A 21457-nucleotide genomic window follows, 5' to 3' on the forward strand; every position below is an offset into this window, starting at 1 on the left:
TGGAACAATCCTTGTGATTACTGTCCTCATCCTTCCAAAGGAGTGCTGTTTCCCGGGCTGGCAGACACAATCTTGTTTCGGTTGTCTGCTGCACGCTGAGGAGCTGCTCCAGTGAAACGTGACAGGTGGCTGCGCTACTCACAGGGTGAAGAGAGGAGCGACATCCCAGCCGGCACAAACCCACGGCCAGCTGAGTGCGTGTGGCAGGACACGACACTGAGGGGCTGCAGGAAAAGCTCAGAGCAGAGTTTCTTCCCCATCCTCTTCTGAGGACATGATGAGTGGGTCTGGGTTAGCACTATCCTACAAAACAACAACCAAGCGTCAGAGAAAACGTGCTGAACTCGGAGCTGCTGAGGTACTGCTGTGACATCTCCTACAAGGAGAGGCCGGATTCCAGGGAAGCCGAGTGCTCCCAGGGCTCACCCAATGCCCCAGAACTGCGACACGCTCCTGGAGGGGAGGGAGGGCGAAGGGGCTGTGAGAATTAGTGCCACAGCAAAGGGATTTATTTGCACGGGATTTGGGGAATAGGAAACAACGCAGAAGCCGCCACTCAAAAGGACTTATCATCCCTTGACCCAGCTAACATCAGCAGACATTTGAGGAACGGATAAGGAATGGGACGAGGCGGTGTATCCCGTCTCTGACAGGAATCATCAGCCTGGGCACTGCTGGGGCAGTGGCTGCCCTAGGCAGGACTCACCTGACGGGAACTGCGGCTCCTCTCGCCCCCGTCAGCGGCTGCCGGGACACCCGGGCTCCCTCCGACGGGACTGTCCTTCCTCTGCTCCCCGGCTGCAGCAGCGGCCCCCTCGCCCTCTCCCGTGGTTTCAGGGGCACTCGGCTGCTCGCCCGCGGCTTTCCCTCCTGCCCGCTCCATGCCCTGCTCCTGCCGCCCGTGCCTGCCCCGCGCCGGTCCCGTCCCCGTCCCTGTCCCTGCCGGCTGTGGCCGGGTGCTCGGGCACGGCCCCTCCACGGACGCTCCTCTCCCCCTCGCTGCCACTCCCCCGTGCCCGGGGCCGCTCGGGGCGGTCTCTGCCCCGGGCTGTTCCCCCAGCGCCCCCGCTCCGAGCCCCTCTCGGCGCCCTGGGGGCCCGGGCGGCTCCGTGCCCGGCTCCCGCAGCCGGCCCTGGGCTCCGGCCGGCCCCGCTGCCCGTGCCTCGGCCCCCGCTGCCGCCTCCCGCTTCCCCGCAGCAGCCGCAGGTGCCCCGGCCGGCCCTTCCCTGCCCGTGGCCGACACCGGCCTTGGCCCTGCCCCGCTCTGCGGCCCCGGCGCTGCCCCCGTCACCCCCGGCTGTGCCATCGCCCCTGTGCCCAGCCCGCCCGCCCCGGGCACTGCCGGCCCCCCGGGCAGGGCTCCCGGCCCGGCCTGGCCGCCCAGCACAGCGATGGCCACCAGCCCCGGCTCCCCGGCCCGGCCCCCGCCCGGCCCCGCCGCCGCCGCCCCGGGACACCCCCCCTTCCCTCTCCCTTGCCCACACCTCAGCCACCCCTCTGTCCCAGCTGCCGGCTCCTTCGAACCTGCTGCTCCATCTGTGGCCTCCTCTTCATCCCCCGAGCCCGCTCCGGCCGCCCCTGCAGACCCTCCCACCGCCTCTCCTTCGGGTTTTCCTTCCACTGCTCTCTCTGTCTCTGCTTTGCTGCCCTCAGATGGGTTTCCACTCCAAAGTGCTTCTGCTGCACCCTCCTCCTCCTGCACTGCCAGTGTCTCCTCCACCTGTGATAACCCTTCAGTGACAGGATCCCCCCGAGCACCCCCCAGAGCCCCCAACCCAGGTGCCACTTCCAGTACAGGACCCTTGTCAGGCTCCACAGACTCTTCCAGCGTGTCCTCCACTCTCTGGAGAGCCTGAGCACTCTCAAGTGTTGCTGCATCTCCTGGGACAGCTTTCCCCATCTCCATCCACTCTTCCTCTGACACTTTCATCTGGGAAAACTGACTTGGCTTTACAAACCCTTCCCCTCCAGACATTGCTTCTCCTGTTTCCATACCCCCTAGTGCTTCCCAGAGAGCCCCAGGCTTCCCCAAAGCCTCCCCCCCTTCAGAAAAGTCTTCCTCAACAGCCTTTTCTCCTCCAGGGCCCACAGCTCTGGCATTCCCATCTGCTGCCACATCAGCGTCCTCCCCAGCCTCCTCTCCCTCTGACACAGCACCCACTGTCGTGTCCTTCCCTGCAGACCCTCCCTGCCCCAGGGACTCCCCTGCCTCAGACACTGGCTCGCCCACCTCCTCCTCGGCTGGGGGCCCTACTGCTCCTTTGAGGCCTTCGTCTGCAGCCTCCTCCTCACTGGTGCCCCCAGCCCCCTCGTGCCCCTGGGGCACGGCTCTGTCTGCCTCCCACCCTGGCAGTGCCCCAGCTGGCCCCTCTGTCCCAGCTGCTGCCTTTCCCAGTGCCACCTCTCTGTCCATCCCCTCCACCAGCACCTCCTGCTCCCCAGGTGACCCCTCTGTGCCCAGCTCCACTGCCTCCACCGTTCCCTTTCCTTTGGGCTGTTCCTGTGCCACGGTGCCCTCCTCAGGTGCGGATTCCTCCAGCGCAGCCCCCGTGCCGGCCTGGGGCAGTGCATTCCCTGCCCCTGCAGCTTTTCCTGCGGCCTCTCCGCTGCCAGCATCTCCCTCAGCAGCCCCGTCCTGCTCCGGGGCCTGTCCCGGCCCTGTGGCCTCCCCTGCTCGTGCCGCCTGTCCTGCTGCCTCCTGCACATCCCAGCTTCTCCTCCCTTCTGCCAGGAGCCTTCCATCTGCTGCTGTTGGGAGATAATCAAACATTGGTTTGCTCAGCACCCTGTCAGTGTTACATGCTTCACAAGGTTAGTGCTAAAGGTGCCATTTCTGCCCAGCCATGAGGCACATCAGCCTGGGCACCCGAAGAGAACTTGCTGTGCTGCTGCTCATCAGATCCCTGCACTCTGACCATGATTTAATACTGCTGTTCTGGCATCTGGCATAAAGAATCTAACTAAAAAAGTTGATGCAGGGCCAGTCATGCTTGTCCTGCCTGCTCTGCCTCCCTCCCTACCTGCTTGGAGTTTGTGTGTGTGTGCAACACCTATAAGCTTGACAGTGACACCCAGAAAGTCAGAAATAGCTGACAAATTGTTCATGTGAAATATGCACAGAAAGGACAAAGAACATTCAGCTTCCTGTGGATTCTGTAATTGTACCAGGGAATAGGACAGGGTTAATTCCCGCCCCTGGGAACCAAGGCATTTCCCAAGGAGGCTGCACACTACCAGGAAGCACATGGTACCTCACTACATTCCTGCTTTCCACAGCTATTTTCTGACTCAAATTTTTTCATGGCCTGGATTCTTCTCCTAGAACCCTTTAACGGCCAAAAAAGCATTACTTATACACGACTACAGATGCCAGCTAGTCATCACCTGATTTTTTACAAGTTAGGTAAGAAAAAAAGCACAAGGAGACTTTGATAGCCAAACGAAAGGGAAAGGGCAAATACTTCCATTAAAAGACTTCAGGTAATCCTTGTCTCTGACTGACAGCCAATCTTACCTCCACTGGCACCATGCTCTGTATTTGCTGCATTCTTTTCTTCCTCATTGGCACACAAATCACCAGGCTCAGGGTCAGAATTCACAGGATGATCATTTCCAGTTGCTTTTGCTATTTTCTCCTGGACTGGTTTGCAGTCTTCAAAAACTATCACAAAGAAAACAGGAAGCAAGAAAGAGAAACCATTAAAGAGCAAAAGGGGAATAGAAGCCATTCAGCCAGCTCAGCTTTGAAATAGTTTAAAATTCGTTTTTGGACAAATCCTTGCACTTTAAACACTAGCAGAGAAACACTGAGCCACTGTTAGTGTTCTGAGTGGATACTGAGCCCACAGCAGCTCCCCATGCTGCAGCACGAATGAGTGCAAGGCAAGTAGAGCAGCCAGGCATGCAGAGCTGTGCAGAGGGACTGTACTCACCACCTCCTTCCTCACACCAAGGAGCCTCTTCGTTGCCATCCTCCTTGCTCAATACCCTGCTTTCCCAAGGCACTGGAGGACATTCCTCCTCCTCATTCATGTTACTTTCTCCTGACCCAGTCTGTTTGAATTCCCCATTAACCTCAGGATCTTGATGCTGCATTGCCCTTATGTTTTCATGAAAAATTCCAGTATCTTCCCTTGCTGTTAGATCTTCTGGTTTTGTCTTTTCTGCTTCATCTATTCCTTTCTTTTCCAGTGCAGAATTCTCTTGATTTTCCTCCACTCTGAGCAGTTTCTTCTCCCCATTCTCATTTCCACAGTGTGCATGTGCTGCACTATCAGATGTACTTTTGATATTGCAGTCCTCTTTGCAATTCACATGGTCTGCTTTCATTTCAGCTTGAGAGTCAGTCTCAGTGCTGCACTGAGTGCTCATGGATGAGAGAGAGTCTGCAGGCCTCTTCTCTGAAAACAGCAAATTTTAATTTAGTATTTGTCACTAAACCTCTGCATTCACTGGGCACTCACAAAGGGACACAATCCCATCCAATAGCATTCTCTGAATTATACAATCTGAGGATATTGTGACAAAATTACAGTTAGTGTAAATAGAAGAACATTGCCCAGATGTATGAAGTATTAAAATTAAAGCCATTTAACGTGGTGGGTTTTTTTCTGATAATAGAAATAAATCAAAGATTTATAGAGTAGTTCTATCAATCATATAGAAATACACCTCCAAATGCACCTCTAAATATGGCTCAGACAGGGTTTAGTACAGACTCTTGAGCTTCATTAGATAAAAGACTTCAACCACAGCAACAATCTCTCAGTGCCTTTCTGTTAACTCATTGAATATTAGAAAGATCTCCAAAACCATGTGTAAACCCTTCAGGTTGAACTGGAGATGAAGTTCACTGTTTCCTCGAAAAAAACATACAAGCACCATCATATTAAATTCATAAATGGAAAATTTGAGGGGAAAAAAGGCCGTAATTCTTCATCTGACAGTGAGCTGAGCAGCAGAGCTGACTGCTGCACAGCCTTGCTGCTGTCCACAATCTACATGGCTTCAAGAAGAGATTGGTCTAACTCAAGACCAAAAAATCTAGTCAAGCAAAGAAAATAAAAGTGTCAGAGCTATAATCCATGCAGAAGCGCATGTTCTGAAAAACATGTTGCACCAAGAGACCTTACAGCCCCATTTAGAGATTCCCTCTCAGAGTACTACTGCTCCATCATGGGAAACCCAAGCGGGTTCCTCTACCGACAGAATCACAGAATCACAGAATAAGCTGAGTTGGAGGGGGCCCACGAGGATCATCAAGTCCAACTCCCAGCCCTGCACAGCACCGTCACCTTTCCCTTCAGACAGTCTAACTATCTCCAGATCTCTGGCACAGCCAAATAAATTAGGGCCATATTCAGGGCCCTTAAAGACAGCAGTTTTATAACCCAGGGTGGCCTGTCAGGTCTCCTGGGACCCCTCAGAAGGTGTAGGGGTCACAGATTCCCACTGTGAGTGCCTGCTGGCAGGGAGGGTTGTGTCCTGCCAAGGTTCTGGGAACCTGCCTGCTGCCTGCTCCATTTCCATCTCAGCACCTGAGCAGCTCAGCAAAGGCCCATCTCTCACTGCCAGGGGGCTGCCTGCACTTCAGTGGCACCATTAATAGCAGATAAAACAGCTGTCTTTTAGCATTTCAGTAGGAAGGGCATATGCAGACTCAACAAACATACTGGACACATGCAAACTGTAAAACATGCGTCAGGTCAGCTTCTCCAAGCCTTGTTATGAACAAAACTAACCTGGTAGATCATCTTCAGAGTCCCTGTCATCAGAATATCTGCCACTTTTATCTTTCTCACCGTCAGAGGCCTGCAGTGCCTTCTGAGATGAGGTTTCACTCTCCTTTCCATAGTCTAAATTATGGTTTTTATCATTTGAGGATGACTTTGACATTCCATTCATTTGATCACCAGTCTGTCTCTCTTCATTAACTTCTTCATCTGCTTCAAAATCTTCATCATATTCTAAAATAGAAGAATTGCACTGTGAGACAGGAAACAGAATTCACAATTAAAAAAATTCTTTTTAAGCAGATAGAAACACTGAGCCAGTGTTAACATTCTGAGTTGATATTAATTAACATCATTAATCTCCTTTTGCCCTTGAATTTGCATAGTCTTTTTAAAGCCATGAGAGAATCTAAGACCACAGATAGGAATTATAAGAGCATATTATCATAAAACAGCATTGTGTTTTTCATAGAGTAGCAAAAATGTAGCAAAACTAAAGGTATGAGTAATTCATTAAAACAAAAATAAACAAAGTTACCAGCCATGGAAAGTGAAAATTTAGAGCTGGGAAAACTCAGAAATTAAATGTAAGAATCTCTTATAACAGGAGAAAAACTGGATGTGATGAAAAAAATTACAAGCAATTGAGAAAGCTGGAGAAAGGTAGTATATTATACTGCAAAGTACAATAAATGTATATTGACATGGCTAAATAGCAAAGAAGTGTCTTAGAAGCTCAATGAATTTAATGAACTCCAGCCAAAGGGCACTGCAGAGGCACTCTGTTATCACAGTGCTCTAACGTGCTCCTCCAGGACCCAGGGGAAAACCCAGTGCAAACAAAGCCTGCACAGAATTACCACTCTTATATCCACGTTCTGGAATTCAGGCAGGCACCAGGCTGACATCTGGTAGATCACAGAGTCAGCTGAGCTGGAAGGGATCCACACGGACCCTCGAGTCCAGCTCCCGGCCCTTCTCTGCACTCTGCTTGGCTCTGGAGGTGAAACCCTCTTCATGCAGATGCATTAGAGAAGGCCCCCTTCCCCCCAAGCTGTGCTCTGCACATCCCAGGCACAGCACAGGGATGCCGGGGATTCCCAGCTAAAATCCAGAGCTGCCCTGCTGCCGCGGGCTCCCTGCACACTGCACCATGTGCACCACCAGCAGCTGCGCTGCTGCCACGCCAGCTGGCCCTTGTGGCCAGCATTCCCCACTTGCAGATTTTATTGCTGCCCTCCTTTCCTTCCATCGGGGCTTTTAACGCATGGAAGTGACAGAACACCAAGGACAGAAATGAAGAGTTCCTGATGCAGAACCAGTCAGGCAAACAAACAATTACCAAGACAATGAGAACTAAGGGAATAAGGAGATTTATTTTTCTGTATTAAAAATCAATTGAGATTCCGATTGCAGTGTTGGCAGTGAGGTCTCTGTCAGAAGGGCAGTTCCTCCTGAAGGAAAAAGGCTTCGTTAATCCCAAACACACATCCGGAGGGACTAACGACTGTCAGATGAGTAGCAACACTGCAGAACTGTCAAAGCAAAAATAGGAATAGGAAGTAGGAATTAAAATCTCTCTGTGAATGTGATTGCCTCCAAAGAAGGTTATGATAAGGAGGAAGTAAAGGCAGAGATTGAGCTTGATGCCTCCTCCATAGCTGAGTACACCTTCCACTATCCCAGACCGCTCCAAGCCCCGTCTGACTTGGACTTTAATGCTTCCATGGATGGAGCAGGCACAGCTGCTTGGGGAACCTGAGTCATTGCCTCACCACCCTTCCTTACTCACTTTCTTGGCTCTTGCAACCCACCTCATCCTGTTGCATGGCTGAAAGGAGCCCCTCTAATTCTGTGGCCCAGATACAGACATCACCACATTTCTCATGCCCCGGTCAAAGCTGGCAGTCCACAATCCCAGACCTTCTCCAGAACCATCTCCTCCCATTTCTCATCCCCTGCTCATGTTTGGGAATACTATACCACTTTCACTGGCGGTTTCCTGAGTGGTGCCTTCGGTCTCCACAAAAGATTGGTCTTCCATTTCTTCTTCTTCTTCTCCTTCTTCTTCTTCTTCTTCTTCTCCTTCTTCTTCTTCTTCTTCTTCGCTGCACTCCTCTTCAGAGTCGAGTGTTTCATCAATAGTTTCAATGCTTTCCTCTTGGCTGGGTATGGTGAGCGACACTGAGCCTTCAATGGATTTGGGCACCACGCTGCTGTCACAGGGCTCGCTGTGCGCGCAGTAAGGAGAACAGGAGCACATGTGCGGCCTCGTGTAGTACTTAATCTTCCTCTTGGGAGGGTATAGCTTTTTGTCCAGACCCATCGCAAGAAAGCACCTATAAAATAATGCAAATTGGGAAGTATCACATTTTTCTTCCTTTGAACAACAGAGGGCAGCAGACATAGCGAGTTCAGCTTGTTATTTGCAGGGACACCAAGCACCCATCTGCCTCTGCACTGCCACAATGGCTCGCAGGAGAAGCACCCTGAAATCCCTGAGAGCTCCCCCAACACAGATGCAGTTCTTCCTTGAAGGACAGTAATGCTGCCTACACTGACAGGCAACAACTGACATACAAACAGAACCAAAATTAATACAAGTGCCCATTAATTTGAAGCTGCACCGAGCATTGGCTGTGAAGACAGGACCACTGAAAAATGCAGACAAGCTCTGATGTGTTCTGGATCCAGATCCTGCTGTAACTCCCAGTAGTGTGATAGCTGAGGGTAAGACTGGGGGTTTCTGTATTTATCTGCTGGGTCTAAGAACTGTGGGGGAAGAAGAAGGTGCAAAGTTTGTAATTTTCTGTTTCTGTTCTGTTTACCTACTTAAAAGAAACCCAAACAGATGGAAAACAAAGCATTTTGAATGAGTTGTTGAGACTGCCTCTCTTGTATAAAATGGAGTGATATGCTCCCCCTCTCCCTCTCTCACAGTCAGGAGCTCTACAGAATTGCTGGTTCTTGGCCAGCAGAAAGGTCTCAGAGCAAGGCTTGCAGCATGGTACAGAAACCATTGCAGCATCACCTCGTTGTGAGCCAAAGCCTTGATCCACCGGGAAAATCAACTGGGACTTTTACTGGGAACCAGAGTGGGCATTCAATGTATGTCATAGAGCAGAAAACAAACCCAAGTGCACTTGGCCTGAAGGGGTGTGAAAATAGTTGTCATTTATGGGGAAAATCAGGTTAATGGAGATGATTTTTAGTCATGAGATAAGGTCGGCTGGATTGATAAGAGGCAGGAAAAGAGAGATATCACTAAGAGGGAAAGGGGGACAGAAAGGGAGAGTAACTTAGGAATTAATTAATCCAGTTTTTGGATACTATATTAAATTCTGAAAATTCACTTCATATCTTTATAGAAATCACAAAAAGCTGAGATTGGGGCATTTCCTAAAATCTATAGCCACTATAGGCATTCTGAATTCAGATGCTTCTCACTCCTTTGAACATGCAATGAACATAAATCATGTTCATTGTTAGACTGTGGTACAATAAACTAGCATTTTTTTCCTAGAACTCAGTCCTTGCCTGAAGGAACAGAGTACACCTCTGTGAAGAGTCTCTTGTTCCAACTGCTAGCTGTTCTTTAAAAAGTTATTTATTAAAATAACACAGAAGATTTTAAATTATCCACATCTCCGTAAGTTTATGTATGGCCTGAATTAACAATTACAGAAAAGGAAGATTTTATGAAAATTAAAGCCTCTTGGCAGAATCACAGCTGTTGGTCACAGCACTGACATTTGCCCAAGACCTTTCTGCACAGATTTGGTTTCTGAACCATAACAAATATTCAGTGCTGCCTTATTCTGAAGCTAGAACTATTACAACAGAATCTCACTTCAGAGGCAGAGATGTTTAAAAATCAATTATCACACAAAAGCCTCTGGAAAGCACAGCTAACTGAGCAGCATGCTCGGTATTTATTCCACAGCCACGCGGGTGGCACATGTAGCCCGCCCCAGAGCCGCTGCCCCGTGCTCCAGCACAAGCAGTGTCCCCACTGTGCACACACCACAGGAACCGGCTGAGCTGGTGCCCTTGGATGGGAGACCCTGAGAGGTGGCCCCCACCCTGCCCCTTCCACGGGGCACTGAGAAACAGAGCAGGCTCCACAGAGCTGCGTGGAGCCAGGGAGATGAAGGAAGAGAAACGAGTTAGACACTCTCTAAGCTAAGTCCTTGTGAGCAAAGCGCACTTTCCCCATACCTGTAGCAAGGAGGTGCTCCTGCCACATGGAGCACCCTGAAGTAGGTGTTTCTGCGTCGCAGCCGGCAAGGCCTCTTACTCTGAAAGCCTCTGTACTCACAGCAAGAGCTCAGCCTGTCAACCTGGAGCCCGTTGAGATAAAAGGTGAGGCTGAACGGGTAACCGAGGTACCTCTTAGAGATGAACTGGAAGGTATCTGCAATTACAGAAATAAAGGGTTCAAAGAAAAACATTGTGCTTCACTGTCAGCCTGTAGCAACTGCTGTATCTTAACTGCATCACCACAGTAGCCAGCCCTCTGTGGACAGGCACTGGCGTTCTCAGGTCTGTCCAACAGTTGGTTAAACTCGACCCCTCCACACACACAGCCCTGGCTCTTGCCAGCCCCAGAATCCTAAGGTGGGACAGCTAGGACAAGTGTCACACTGTCAGTTTGGCCACTCACTGCTAGAGCAGGACAAAGACCAGAGTCTCCCAGCCATTTCCTATGTCCAGTTTTCCAGAACACAATTCATCTTTTACTGCTGTGATGAAATTGCACTCACACTTCCCAAAAAGAGATGGGAACCAGGCTCTCGCTATGTACCTTTCCTTCTGGAATAAGAAGCAACATTCACTAACCCATATTAGCAACTCAGATCACCCCCTTTTAAGGACAGTTTATTACTACAACTGCTCTATTAATCATATATCTCTAGAGATAATTAGCATAAGCCACAAGTATTTTGTTAAATCAATTCTCTAAATTCTTCTACCATCATTGCAAAAGTAATTGTAACCTCACTTTCAATCATGGGACAGTAGATCCAGGTTTAATGTGGAGGCAGATGGTATAAACATCCCTGGATGCATATATCTTGACCAAGCTGAGCTGTAATCATTCTGATGTCAGGGCAAAGCTTTAACAAAAAAACGATGTTTCCACAATCAATATGAACTCACTGGCTCCATCCTTACCTCCTTCCAACAGGTCGCCTTTATAGACACAAATGTTTTCTGTTCCACAGTATTGCTGATAGACTTTGATTTCATCCTTGTGATCACGGAGTGACACATGCTTACTCTTTCCCAGGTAGATCATGGTGACCAGGGCGTTGCTGCATAATGGGGACTTGGGGAACCCATTGGTATTCTGCAGCAGAAAATGCACAGAAATGCCTTCAGCTCCCAGCTCCAACAAGGGGCAAAAACAAAGCTCACATCTGTGCAGCCCACACTTGAGACTTCCAGGCTTTTATAACAAAAGGTGAGCTGATTAAATGGGGAAGTGTTTGTAACATGCAGAGGGTGTGGGATACATTTCCAACTGAAAACCCAAATTTCAAGGACCAGGTTTAATGACCCATACCATCCCACCGAGTCCAGGGTTCCTACAACTTTATTTACAGGAGTTAAAACTGGCTGGAGACACTGTAACTGATGCAGTGTTCATAGACTCAAGACATTTCACAAATTCCTGAGATTCTGGTGCCAGAGACAGGATCGGACTGACTGAAGTGGCAGGCTTTGAATAACTGTTAATCTACATTGTTGTTCAGCACCTTTTTTCTCCCCAACTGATGAAAAACACCAAATTTTTTAGTTTACAGGGACATGCATAGCAATTATATATTTTAATAGTTATACATTTTCTTTATGCAAACTAGGTATGCGCATCTTTCAGCATCAAGCGAACACACCAGTGAGGAATGCAATACACCTGTATGTGGACAGAGACTACTCACATTGATCAAAAACTGCTCATTGAATCCAGTGGTGGGATGAAACCATCTCTCCACGGGCAGCCCACGCCTGATTCCAGGGATACACCTGTCCCCTACGTGCGGGCGGGGCGGTGGCAACGGCGCCGCACGACGGCGACGCTTGGCGGGCCGGTACGGTGACGCACCAGACATGTAATCCATTGGATTCCTAAACTGTAGCTCACTGCTCTGCCCCTGGAAAAACATTTTAATGACATGACACAGCTTCTGCAAAACCAGATCCCGAGCAAATGGAACTGGCCATGGTCTGACTTCTTGGTAGACCGAGCAACAGGCATCCTTCTGAAACAGCTCCTGACTCAGGGCCTGAAATTTTGCTCATGAAAATATTTCTGTGCTAAACCACTTTCTTTTAATTTGCAGGGCAACATTCATATTGCTTGAAAATGTCACCTTCAGAGATACAGACAGCACTGCACACCGAGCCCTGGCTCCAGCACCACCAAGATCTCATCTCAGACAGAACCCTGCACAGCCCTGCAGCACTGCTGCTCCCTTCCAGCTGGACAGCACATCCCCAGAGCAGCCAGCCGTCCAACAGAAACATCACTTGGCATCAGTTATACAAGATGTGCTTCAAAATGCTGCTTCCTCATCTGAATAGAGATTCAGTCCTCTTGCAGAATGAAATGGACCACAGCCCATAAGAGCAAGACATTACTAGGGAACAAGTTCTGTAAACGCTGCATGCTGTGGCTCTGAGTTCTGCATCATGTTCTCAGAACTTGCATCTGATTTAGTGCTCACAACTGTTTTGTCAGTTGTGAGCACTAAAGAAACCATTAAATCACCCATAATTTGAGTAGACATAAACAGGACCAACCAGCAAATTCTTGAAGAATCATGACCATGCTGATACACAGCAAACACAGATCAGAAGGGAGCTATTTACACAGTGTCTACCAGCCAGTGGTAGCAGATCAGAGTCCCACTCCAAAGCCCTCTCACCCCATGGAACGCATACCACAAAACCAATTACATTATGTTTTTCTAGAACAGAAGACAAGTCCAAATATCACTTGAAAGTAACTGCAAATATATCAAAACCATGTTTGACTCTCATTCTCTAAGCCCACTAGTGTGATTTAGTAGAAGGAATCATCAAAACAAAGGAATTTTTTGCTACTTTGCAGCTCCTTTGTAGGTGATGATGAAAACTTGTAGGACTTGCAACTGAAAATATTCCAAAGTTCCTAGAGTCAACCAGGTGCTGTCTCTCTCTCTACATAAGAGAAAATCTACATAGAGGGAGAAAATTTTGTATGCAGAAAGATTTTATACTATAAAAGGTAAGTTACCACATTTTTCCTCACTGTGATCAAGAACTGGGCATTAAACCAGTAAGACAGTGTCTTGAAAATTGAGGGGAAGTGAAAAAGGACAGTTTAAATAAAAGTTGATGCCATTTGAAAGGGATATTCTCTGTCATGTACAGTTCTGGGAACCACAGTATTTAAACAATATTACAAAACTGTCCCTAAAGTGGGACAGTTTATTTTCAGAATGAAGTACAGCCTCACCCCACAGGCAAATTGCTGATAATGTTCCAGTGCATGGCACTTCTGTTTGGAAGCCTTTGATACAGACCCTGCTGCAGCCCCGCCAAGAAGGGGCTGGAGGCGAGGGGGCTGCTGTACATTTCCTGGAACTGTATTTGGTCACAAGGAACTCTACAAAAGGAGAAAGAAAACAATGACAAAATCTCAGTGTATAGCTTCCAGTGCAGAGCAGTGCCACAAAGAAAAACAATAGCACCGATGGAGATATCTGGAAGTGGTGAGTGATTACAGGTACCTAGAGGACATGACATTTTCTAGTCTGCCTCCAAAGAGCCAGACCCCTTTAGGCACCTCTAACTGACCATTCAAAACAACTCTTGGCCATAAATACAAGGTTTGCTACTATCTCCTCACAATGCAGTCTTGTAGCAAACACAATGAACTCACAGAAACTGTAGCAGTGTGCTATGGACTTCAGCACATGGACCCAGGGAGAATGCACAACATAAATGTACCATTTTTGTTCAATTTTCAGCTTTTTCTGACTGTTTTATTGCATGTTTTCCTTGTATACCCTTCAGAATACCAAGTTAAAATGTTAACATCCAACAGCACTGTTTAACTGAGGTTAACTCACCACCTTAGAGAAGGGAGGCTCCTTGGCTCGGTAATAATAACGTCCATCACCATAATCAAGTCTAAGTCTGGGTCCCCTCTATATGAAAAAAGGTCATTCAGGACTCAAAAGTTTATCTTCAATCTGCATCAATTATCATTATTGATATAGAGAACCAGTTGAAACTGACCTAGATATTTGACCTTTGACTTCAGGCTTTAGTACTATTATATTTCAAGTATATTTTCATTATATTAACACTCCTTCTTTGCTGTTCACAAAGAGCAAAAGTCAGAGCTCCTAGACACAGCCTTCTGAAATGAGCTTCAGTCTGATTTCGTTCCTTCAACTCTGTTTTCTAAAAGACCTTTTTCCCACCTTTTTCAGGGCTTTACAACATGCATAACCTTGTCTGCAGCCCCTGTGTCCACTGACAATGCTCAACACACTGATACTGGCCTGCCTGAGGTCATGAGGCAGCTAAAAGGGAAAGACTGAAGCAGATTTATCAGACAGCAAAGGTTTTTTGTGTTTTTTTCTAGGTTCTGATGTGCCATTCCTGCAACACTAGCTTCTAGAGATTCCTCAACACAACCCAGCAAGCAGGAAATGAGCCTCAAGTGATGAAGGATGTGGCCCTAATCCGGAATGACCCAGGCAGTGAATGCTTTGTTCTGAGGTCCATGGGCACGCTTTCAGCTGTCAGTGCTTCCATGGCAGCCATGGAGAAGCTGATGAGACTCACCCGCTGTGAGCGCCCAGTTCGCTCTCCGGACACCAAGGGACAGAGCGCGTGGTGGCTCCTGGGGGCCACGGGGGGGTGTGGGGAGTACATGTGGGACACTTCTCCCATCAGCCGCTCCATCTGAAAGAAAGGCAATTTATGTCTCTGAGGCACTGAATCCAAAACCAGTCATGTCTGTCTCATTACATCTGTCCTTCACTGGACAGCTGTGACAATCAGCTGGCCTGGACCCGATGGAACAGCTGGTTAAGGAAAGAAAGAAAATCATGGGAGAATGTGAGGGACAAGCAAAAAGACTTTTCCCCACCTCTGATTCATTTTCCTGCAGCTCTCTCTAGCTGCTGACCCACTAGATTCAATTCATGTCTGTTTCTGTGTATCTCACAATTCTTGGTTTGTTTGAAGGTCTCTTTCTTTTTTAAATTTGAGCGCACCTGCCACTTTCCTGCGGTGACTGCAGCCTCTCCCCACCTTCTCATCTCACCAACCCAGTGCTGGGATGGCTGCCCCACTGGAAACAGACAGCTCTGTCTCTCACCCTCCCTTGCTCAGCCATCTGCCTCTCTCCTTTCTCTTCAGATGAGCGACTCAGATGAATTCACTGAACAGATGAGGTGAGAATTAAATTACACCACTGGTTCCAGCCGGGCTCCTGCATCCCAGCATGGCAGCACAGCACACACAGATCAGGTGTCTGCAGGTGTCTTTCTGAAGGAAGCAGTTCTGGTTTACGTTCCAAAATTACTCAAGCCCAGGATCCCTTAACAGGGATCACTGCTGATCCCTGAATCACTGCTCCCATGGGGTGACTCCCTACCACAGGAGTTCCATCAGCAAATTACACCTTCGCAATTTCCATAGTGACCAGTGTCTTTCAGGAAAATCTCCTCCTCTCTTTACCCCATGATTTCCTTCTAGATGTATTATTTACAGTTTAACACACCTGACATTGTTTACCAGCTGCTCAATGAAGCAGCCACCTTCTCAAGGCACTCTTCTCAAAGCACTCAGGTTCCTAATACAGAAATAAAATTCTGAGCATGTTTCTGCCAAAATGAGGATGACTTTTCCCATATGAATTCAGATGATTGCATGGGGAGAAGAACCATTGACTTCCATGGGATTTCCATGACTATAACTAGAGAATCAAGTTCAACCTACATGACAGCTAAATGAAGACTCCTAAAACCTCTTTGATTTCTCATATGCTAGTTCTGCCCAAATCCTGTGGAGAGGCAAACAACCAAACACATGAGCTCAGTGCTCATCAGCAGTCAAAAGCAGAGAGGTCTAGAATTACTGGGAGGAGAACGTATCTTGAATTATTCATTCTGGTATGGTTCCCCATTTCAAAACAGGAACAGTAGAATGAGAAAAGGTAAAAAAAAACAGCAACGGTAATGAGAAGCCTGGAGAGGTTCACATAAGAAAAATTCAGACTGAGCACCTTCAGCTTGGAAAACTGAGAAGGAATGTGAAGAACATATGTAAAACCACAGATGCCTTGGAAAAAGAGATCATTTAATAACTTTTGTCATACCAAGAACAATGGAGCATCAAACTGACATATCAGATACATTTATTACTATGCAGAAGTGCAAGGAGATACCATTTCATGCAATTCATTATTAAATCACCCAACCAAGAGCACTGCAGAAGTAGAAGAATAACTAGATTCAGAAGGAATTAAATGCATAAATGGAAGCTCCTGAACTTCTGGACAAAGGACAAAGGAGATGTAACTGGGGCAGGATCATCCTCTACTTGCCTGTTTCTTGTACCTTTTCCACATCAGAGACAGAGCACTTGTCTCAATGAACCACTGGTCAGGCCCACAATTACTACTAAACACAGGCAAAACTGCCAAGTCCCATCAGCAGTGCTGAAGCCTTACCTTGGCTGGCTGCATCATCTCTTTCCTTGCAGAACAATCAAGTCTCCTGTTCTTCCCCAGCTGATGATGATGCTATCAATACAAGAGGAAGAGAAATCCCATTACTGGCCATCATCAGATGTCAGTGTGTGCAAGAACTCTTGCTTCTGTCCTGCTTGTCCCATGCCTTCTCACTGGCCACTACTCTCATTGAGCCCTGTAATAAAACTACTGTGTATTGAATCTATTTACATTTCACCTGCATATATTCACACAGCCAAGGGAACAACTGAGCACTGGTAAAGTTGGTAAAGTTGTAGGAACCAACTCCATTCCTGATATCCCATAGGAATGTGCCCAGATTTTGCACTCAGACAGCATATATGTAAATACGTTCAAACTAGTTTGTTTTTATCAGATTTTTTTTAAGCAAACTAGCCCTGTGAATATCATCTCATAATCTGAGAGCTGTCAAAAAGCAATAAGGAAGCCAGGACAGTGCCTGCTCTCACAGTAGCATGGTTTGACAATGAGAGGCCCATGGAGGTTTCATGTGGGGAACCTCAAGCACAAAGTCTGTCCTTTTTCCCAGCAGGAAAGAGCCTTCCAGGGGAGCATGAGGGCACACGTGGCAAACAGTCCAGCACAAGTTAGCAGCCCCTGGCTGTCAGTGAGGAAACACCTGGGAAGGCTCACACATCCTCAGTAAGGGCACACCTCAATGTCGAGGACCTTATGATATATGGCATCAGCCAAGCACTCCTGGACGTGTCTCTGGTGGTCCCTCCTTATGGCATTGAGCCGGTATTCCTTCTCCGGTATTATTCTTCCGCTCCTTGAGATCTGCCATACACAAATAGAATGTTACTGAAAAGGAGAAGACGAAATAAAATATGTTTTGAAACAATACAATTTCCCAGAGGACCACTTCCTCCTCCTGGTTTGTTTCTACCTCTGCCCCTGCCATGGTATGGAACTCACCTTACAGCACTGTATTATCTTTGACCCCATGAACTCCACCAGCCAAATGGAAGGAGCAGCAGCCACATTTCTAATAGCCTAGGGCTCAGCCTTACCCTTCACAGGCCACTGCCCAAAGGGGTGGAAAGGATTAAACAGTTGCTGCCCTACTGCACCTGTCTGTGCAAAAGAGTCACACCTAGGAGGGCACCAGTTTTTTCAACAAAATGTTCAGCATATTCACCTCTACAAAATCCTTCAGTTTTCCATAAAACACTTCTGAAAAATAACACTGAAGCTATTTAAACAAGTCAAAGATGCTTACATTTCACAGTGTAAAAACCATGAGTGAACCAATATGATGCTGTATATCTACAAACTGAAACACTTTGCAGAGGGAAACTCAAATGAGCAAAAGGAAATATGGGGGGAGAAAAAAGCATAAAAACATTTTGAATTGAATATAGAATTGAGGAAAACTTTTCAGTCTCACCAGTCCTGATTTCTGAAGATGTCGTCTTATCCTGGCATTGCTGAAATATCCAACCAGGTGTTTGTCTGTAAGACTGTTATAGGTTTCAAGAATACTGCAATAAAAAATGGAGATGTTTATAATCCCCTTGACTGACAAATTATTACAGTCTACATTAAACAGAGCTACCCAACAGTTTGCTACACAAAATGCTGCCTTAGTAAATCATCCTGGATTTGGTCAGGTAAATGCCCATCAGATCATGTAAAAGCAATATCTTGTGGCCTCTGGGAAATCCGTATCAGAAGCACGTGACTTGTAGCTCAGGCCAAGAGCTGAGTGTGGGACTGCCAGGCCAGCCCTGCCAGCTCCTCCACCAGCAGCTCCCAGAGCAGCTCCCGGGGATGAGCCCTGACCACGGGCAGGGCAGTGTGTGCTGGAGCTGGACTCCAGCTGCACTGACACAGCTCCCCAGCCGCTCTGCCAGGGGCACAGCCGGTGGCAGGGACACCTTCCACTACCCCAGGCTGCTCAAGCTCCATCCAGCCCGACCTGAGCACTGCCAGGGATGGGGCAGCCACAGCTTCTCTGGGCAACCTGTGCCAGGGCCTCGCTACCATCATCACAGTAACCAAAGACCAAAGTTCCAAAAAACTGAACCTCAGATGTGAAAGCTGAACACAAAAACTGAAGTATTCATAATTAGCAGTTATATTTTTCACTTAGCACAACCATATCTTACTTCACCCTCTGGAAAACAGGACAAATAGAGAAGTCAGTGACACTAGGATGCAGTTGGTAATACTCAAAATCCTTTCACATTTGTACAGTTTGCACACTCAGGTACATGTCACATAATATGTTCAGCCTGATCTCTGGGCTCTCTGGGCTCAAGTTACACAAGAGACTGAACTCTTTTGTTTTCTTTGGCTGTAGATTTAAATGCACTGTGCCTCTATTACATCCTTTTCAGCTAGATAACTCAGTTATATGTCTATTGCTAGACTGATCTGCCACACACAAAAGCATATTCAAGGAAAGAAAGGAGAAATGTTTTGAAGTAAAGAGATCATGGATTTACAGGAATTTTACATGAGGTTTCACAGCAGAAATAATAACCTCAAAGGTAGCTGCCAACAATAAACTAAACTTTAAACAAACAATATAGGTTACCCTTTTATGCCTGTTGGTTAAATATTGGTATTTATAGCAACTGTTCTATGTTACCTTTTTAATCCAGAGTTTGCATTTGAAACCACCAGATTCTACCAATTTTGCTAAGTATTAATTTATGGTATCACCTGGCAATTGCATGTTGAGGCAAGGAGAAACTCAATCCAACTCCTTTTAATTTACTTCCTTCCACCTAAGACATCCTTGACCACATAGCTAGTTAAAATGCAGCTCCCATCTGAACACAGTGATGTGGCAATTATTGTTTCACCAAAGTCTCAGAACATGTATTTTCTCACTTAAATTATGAACAGGCTGGTCTTCAAATATATTGAATTAAATTCAGAGTTCAAAAGGGTAATAGAGGAAATAAGGAATTGTGTTGGGCTTGAACCAACATCCATGAAATCCTTGTAAAGAATGCAAGCAGGCCCACTGGGATCTGGCTGTGCCACGAGCTCCAGCTCTGGAACCTCCTGCAGCCACAAATGCTGGCATGGACCAGTGCCTGGGGATGGCCAGGAACACTCCAGCAAAGCAGCCACTGCTTCCATTTAGCCTGCTCCTGGCATCAACAAAAGGACAAGAGAAGCTCTTGTCTGAGCTGTCTAGTTCAAGGTTCCAGTATTAAAGAACCACACACAAAAGTCACCTTTAAAACCTCTGCAACAGGCAGAAGTGCAGAACTGACAAAATCCATGTTAGGAAAAAACACAGCAAAGAGAAAGCACCAGCCTCAGACAGCTCTATACAGCCTGTGTGTCACAGTAATCACATCCCTTTTCTGGGTATTCCTGCGACTCCTTTATCTCTGCCCATTTATCCTGTTCATTCTTCTCTCTAAAAGTGCTGGTGTTTTATTAGAACAGCAGACAATTTTCCTGGCACAGAACCTAAACTGACTGATCTGTAGATTCCTGGAGTATGTCTAAAGCTCTTCCCAAGATGAGTGTCATGTTTGTTTCTCTGGCATCACAGCCAGTGACAACATGTCACTCTTAGGTCAGTAATTTTATATTTGAGGTTATTTAGAATTCTATGATGCTATGATCATCGACACCATTATTTATTGACAGTATATTTGTTCTCAGCTGGCAGCTTACCCAAAGCCCTACACTCAGAGCCAGAGCTGTGTACCACGGTAAATTTTAAGACCACTCTCACTCATTTGGAAGGATATCAAGACAAAGCCACAGCAGGCATCCTATGTGTTTTGTAAAGCAAACCTTCACAGTTAATATTTCACAGTGCAATTAAATCGGAGATCACCAAATAAATGATGTAAGAGAGCACCAAAGCTTCAGTTATTAATTGGCAGAGTCACAGGGCAGCATGGTGCCTGTGCTCTCCCTGGCACCCGTCTGCCATCCACCCCCCCAGAGGAAGTTTTAAGCCTCACAACCACGCACGGAGTTGGGAGCCAAAGGAGTGTTCTGCTACTGATTTCTTGTGTGGCCCAGGAGCAAGTTCTACCGCGGCTTGCTTACTCAGATCATCGCCCACTATACCAGATGTGCCAAATTCTGTCACAGAGACCTGCAGAGATTCTCTGTTCCTCGCTGTTTGTCTGTGACATCAGCTCGGAAGTCCGGATGCTCTGAGCTCAACACCTGCAGGTCCGAAGGCAGGTAACTAGGGCCTCACCTGCAGCCAGCAGCCCATTCCCCACGGCTCCATCCCCCTGCGCAGAGGAAGGCCTTACCCAAGGGGAGCCCCGGGCTCTGTCCAGGCAGGTCGGGCACCCCCGGCCCCGCTCTCTCCCCAGCGGGCTGCAGGGCGGCGCCGCCCGTGGCCCCGAGCCCGTCACCGTTCCCGCAGCGCCGAAAGGCCGGCACGGACCGGCCCCGGCCCCGGCCCCACTCACCGGGGCTGCGGGGCGCTCATGGCAGCGGCGGCGGCGGCGACAGCGCTGCCCGGGCACCGGCGCGTCCCGAGCGTAGCCAGGAGACGGAGGGAGGGACGGAGGGAGGGACGGAGGGAGGGACGGAGGGAGGGACGGAGGGAGGGACGGAGGGAGGGATGGGAGAAAGGGAGGGAGAGAGAAACGGGCTCCGCCCGCAGCCCCAGAATCACAGAACCCCAGAACTGCTGGGGCTGGAAGGGACCTCTGGAGAATCCAAGTCCAATCCCCTGCCAAGGCAGGGTCACCTGGAACAGGTGACACAGGAACGCATACAAGTGGGTCTGGAATGTCTCCAGAGAGGGAAGCTCCACACCCTCCCCAGGCCGCTCTTTCAGAGCTCTGCCACCCTCCATGGAGATCTCTTCCTCACACTGAGATAAAACTTCTTGTGCTTTAGGTCTTGGCCATTGCTCCTCATCGTGGCGCTGGGCACCACTGAACAGAGCCTGGCACCATTCTGTGACACCCCTTGGAAATGTTTGTATGGATTGGTGAGATCCTCT

At 48.0% G+C, this 21457-nt stretch overlaps 1 protein-coding gene across 1 annotated transcript; it reads right to left on the reverse strand.

Moving 5' to 3' along the window:
• Positions 1-325: 325 nt before the first annotated feature.
• ERICH3 (glutamate rich 3) lies at positions 326-20980 on the reverse strand. The gene is given in 15 exon segments (XM_077182665.1): positions 326-639; positions 641-2748; positions 3515-3661; positions 3933-4400; positions 5742-5966; positions 7716-8071; positions 9951-10146; positions 10908-11082; positions 11675-11887; positions 13850-13927; positions 14574-14693; positions 16468-16539; positions 17164-17289; positions 17900-17993; positions 20916-20980. Coding segments are annotated over 15 exon segments (4446 nt in total). The 5' UTR covers positions 20936-20980; the 3' UTR covers positions 326-591.
• Between the last annotated feature and the right edge of the window lie 477 nt (positions 20981-21457).

This window comes from Agelaius phoeniceus, chromosome 8, assembly GCF_051311805.1.
Source record: "Agelaius phoeniceus isolate bAgePho1 chromosome 8, bAgePho1.hap1, whole genome shotgun sequence".
Classification (NCBI taxonomy): Eukaryota; Metazoa; Chordata; class Aves; order Passeriformes; family Icteridae; genus Agelaius; species Agelaius phoeniceus.